This window comes from Aplysia californica, unplaced genomic scaffold (assembly GCF_000002075.1).
Source record: "Aplysia californica isolate F4 #8 unplaced genomic scaffold, AplCal3.0 scaffold00076, whole genome shotgun sequence".
NCBI lineage: Eukaryota > Metazoa > Mollusca > Gastropoda > Aplysiida > Aplysiidae > Aplysia > Aplysia californica.
In genome coordinates, this window is record NW_004797346.1 from 1,727,955 (window position 1) to 1,730,946 (window position 2,992).

The 2,992-nt window shown below is 42.0% G+C and overlaps 1 protein-coding gene across 1 annotated transcript in view; it reads left to right on the forward strand.

Moving 5' to 3' along the window:
- Window positions 1–2,992, forward strand: part of LOC101863008 (retinochrome) — a gene marked incomplete in the record, with an annotated part of 32,178 nt that overhangs the window by 15,718 nt on the left and 13,468 nt on the right. Inside the window, 1 exon segment of the mRNA XM_035968697.1 lies at window positions 178–318. Coding sequence (XP_035824590.1) covers window positions 178–318 — 141 coding nt within the window.

Sequence of the window (2,992 nt, forward strand, 5' to 3'; positions counted from 1 at the left end):
AGAGAGAGAGAGAAAGAGAGGGGGGTGGGGAGAGAGTGAGTATAGCTGTGTAGTACATATTCAATATGTGTTTGCTACCTTTTAGAATTTAGAAATCAGACTGGTGGAGTAATTTATTCCCTTGACCTCAAACCTGCCCCACATAGCTTTATGATCTTCCTCTGTTGTCATCTGCAGAATCTAGGAAAATGAACGACGACGGAAATGCACTGGACGGTGCGGGTGTCGACCCAGCAGCTACTGCCGCGCACGTCTCCACAGCGCTGGGGTTCACTAAGTTCGAGCATGCATCTGTTGGTGCTCTCTACATGCTCTTCTGTAAGTACCCACTGAACATGTGCAATGTTCTTTTGTTGCTTCTATTTGATAAATTGATGCTTTCGTGTATTGTTTCTATGATTCATGAGCTTGAACTCGTGATATTTTAAACATCATTCTTTTCATTTCACAATTGATCCTCCCTCACACCTATATTACTTACTTACTACCCATTACGCCATCTGGCCTTTAGGGCTGCAACAAAGGATCTCCAGCTTGTCTGTTTTGGGCTATCTTGGTCAACGTCCCCCACGAACGGTTCCAGAACTTCATTTCAGACTCCAGGTCACCTTGGGTCTGCCCTTCTTGCGATGTCCTTCGGGTGTCCAGTGGAGTGCAGTCTTTACGCCTATATATCCACACCTTTTTTCAGCACATCTGTATACTGAGAATATGTACTGCACACATCACTACATTTGTAGCACGATGAGTTCAGAAATTTACTCTCGTCATCCAGGTACAACAGAGATGCCTGTTATGCAAGGACGTCATTGGAGGCGAAGTTTACATTTCAGATACTCGTAATATTGTTTGAAAGGTTCTGATATGGCATTCTTCTGGTGTCTTAGTTTTAACGCACTAAAAGAAGCCGTCCCCATATTTAATATGAGTGCTTGGTCTACTTAGAAAAGTAAGCAGGGGCAAATACATAGGAGTTGGAGTTGTTAGCACGGTACTTCTGAGTTCAGACGTACGTGATTATTCTTCGGAAAAGGGACTGTGCCTCGAAATTGTGTTCAACGTGTAGCTCAATGCTCATATAGATTAATTAACATAGTAAATGGAAGGAGATGGGGACAAGAAAACCATACACATCTCCATATTATAGTGAAGGGATCAGCTTTCTTTCAACCTGTTTTTTGTTTGTGCTAAAGCGATGTGGTATTCGTCGTACTACTTGGGAGAATTTGCTCAAGGCCACTCTGTCTGCCTCTCTTTAAAAGCAGCAATCTCTGCACATACCCCAACCAGGGGCAGCTTGTAAGGCTAAAAAGTGGACGTGCACAATAAAGCTATCGCATGCTGAAGATAGTCAAGGGCATAGTAAATGAGACGGTGTATACTTTTAGGATCTTTAGGCTGGTGAGGGAGGACCTCGTGCTTTTATTTTCCTTCTTTTTAATTGTCGCTTTGATTTCTAGTACTAAATCTGTTAGTTAGCTAAACATCAATTTCATTCATCCTGTATTTGAACTGAACACTCAAGTAATAACTTTCACTACTCCACTACAAAACCTGTCAAAGGCACAACTCATAGGACGGTCACGTTCACCTCCCTCAGGTTCACGGTCACAGAGTCGCTTAAAATAGTGACAAGACAGACAATGAACCAATCACAATTCACTTGAGCATTCCGCTGGATTGCTCCTGGGCTCATATTATATTGGCAAATAATAACGTACGGTCTATCGTGTTTATTTTTAGACTGCCTACTGTGGGCTATGTTTCGGCAATATTCGGCAGTACCGCCAAACTCGCACCGAGTGTCGTCATCGCTTGGGTTATCCTCAAGAGCGATTTATAGGTCAGGTTACACTGTTGAATATCCTTTTATGTTTAGCTAAAGCGCGTGGACTTTGGCTTGGCATAGTAGATGTTTTACGGCGCTATAGACTCAAAAATGAGAGTTATGGCGCCAGTGAAGACCTTGTTTTGATATACTGTTTAGCTAGTGTTTGCTTCTGGCTTCTTTAATTTTATTTCTGTGGGTGTTTTACGTAATAGAACATTAAAAAACTTTGGGCGGCACTGCACGACCGTGCTCTATGGACGAACCACGCCTGACCCCAACCCACCCCACCTCACTCCACAGTGATGCGAAGCCAAGGTCATTTTTGCCTACTTAGGATGAGCATGATAAAGGAGCAAAGAATGATAATATATATTCTACTTAACTATGTTTGGTGTTATCTTTTCAAAGAATATTTTACCTATTACATTTTTAAGGGGGTTGGGGGGGGTTCAGGAGAATGATTCTGTTCTCAAGTTACGAATAACAGCTGGGTATGTCAGTTAACCCTAGCCATAGGTATGTGCTAATGATAGTGCATATCTATGCCTGTAACCCATTAGGAGTAAGCCTGGTCTTTTAAGATGGGAAATACTAATACTAGTTGAGAATCGTAAAATTTAAAACATAATACCTTTCCAAGTCACCGGTCAAGAACCAGCAGATTGATATGGAATGACTAAGGTTCAAAACCACTTTCAATCGGGTAGGTACTATTTCGTCTCAAAGTACAATAATTTTAGCTCTGCATAATTGTATACAATATATATATTTTTGGATGACCACGTACGAGGCTAATTAGATTAGCAAAATGGTGGTCACCGAGAGAGCAAAGGGATGATCTTTGTATCTGAGAGCTACAATCCTCAGGGTATCGTCCACCTCGAACAAGTTTGGACTGCAACGCCAGGCATGATTAGCCATAATGATGACAGAAATAGAATTCGACTCAGAGGGCACTGAGTCAGATAAAATGGTTAATCGATAGTAGCTGTGAGCCTTTACGATCGTCGTTGTGAGCTATTCCAAAGACACACTTTGTGAATGTCTGTGTGTATGTGTGTGTATGTGTGCGTGTGTGTCTGTATGTGTGTGTTTGTGTGTGTGTGTGTGTGTGTGTGTGAGGTAGAGAAAGAGAGAGTAAGTGGTTTGTGTGTGTGTGTG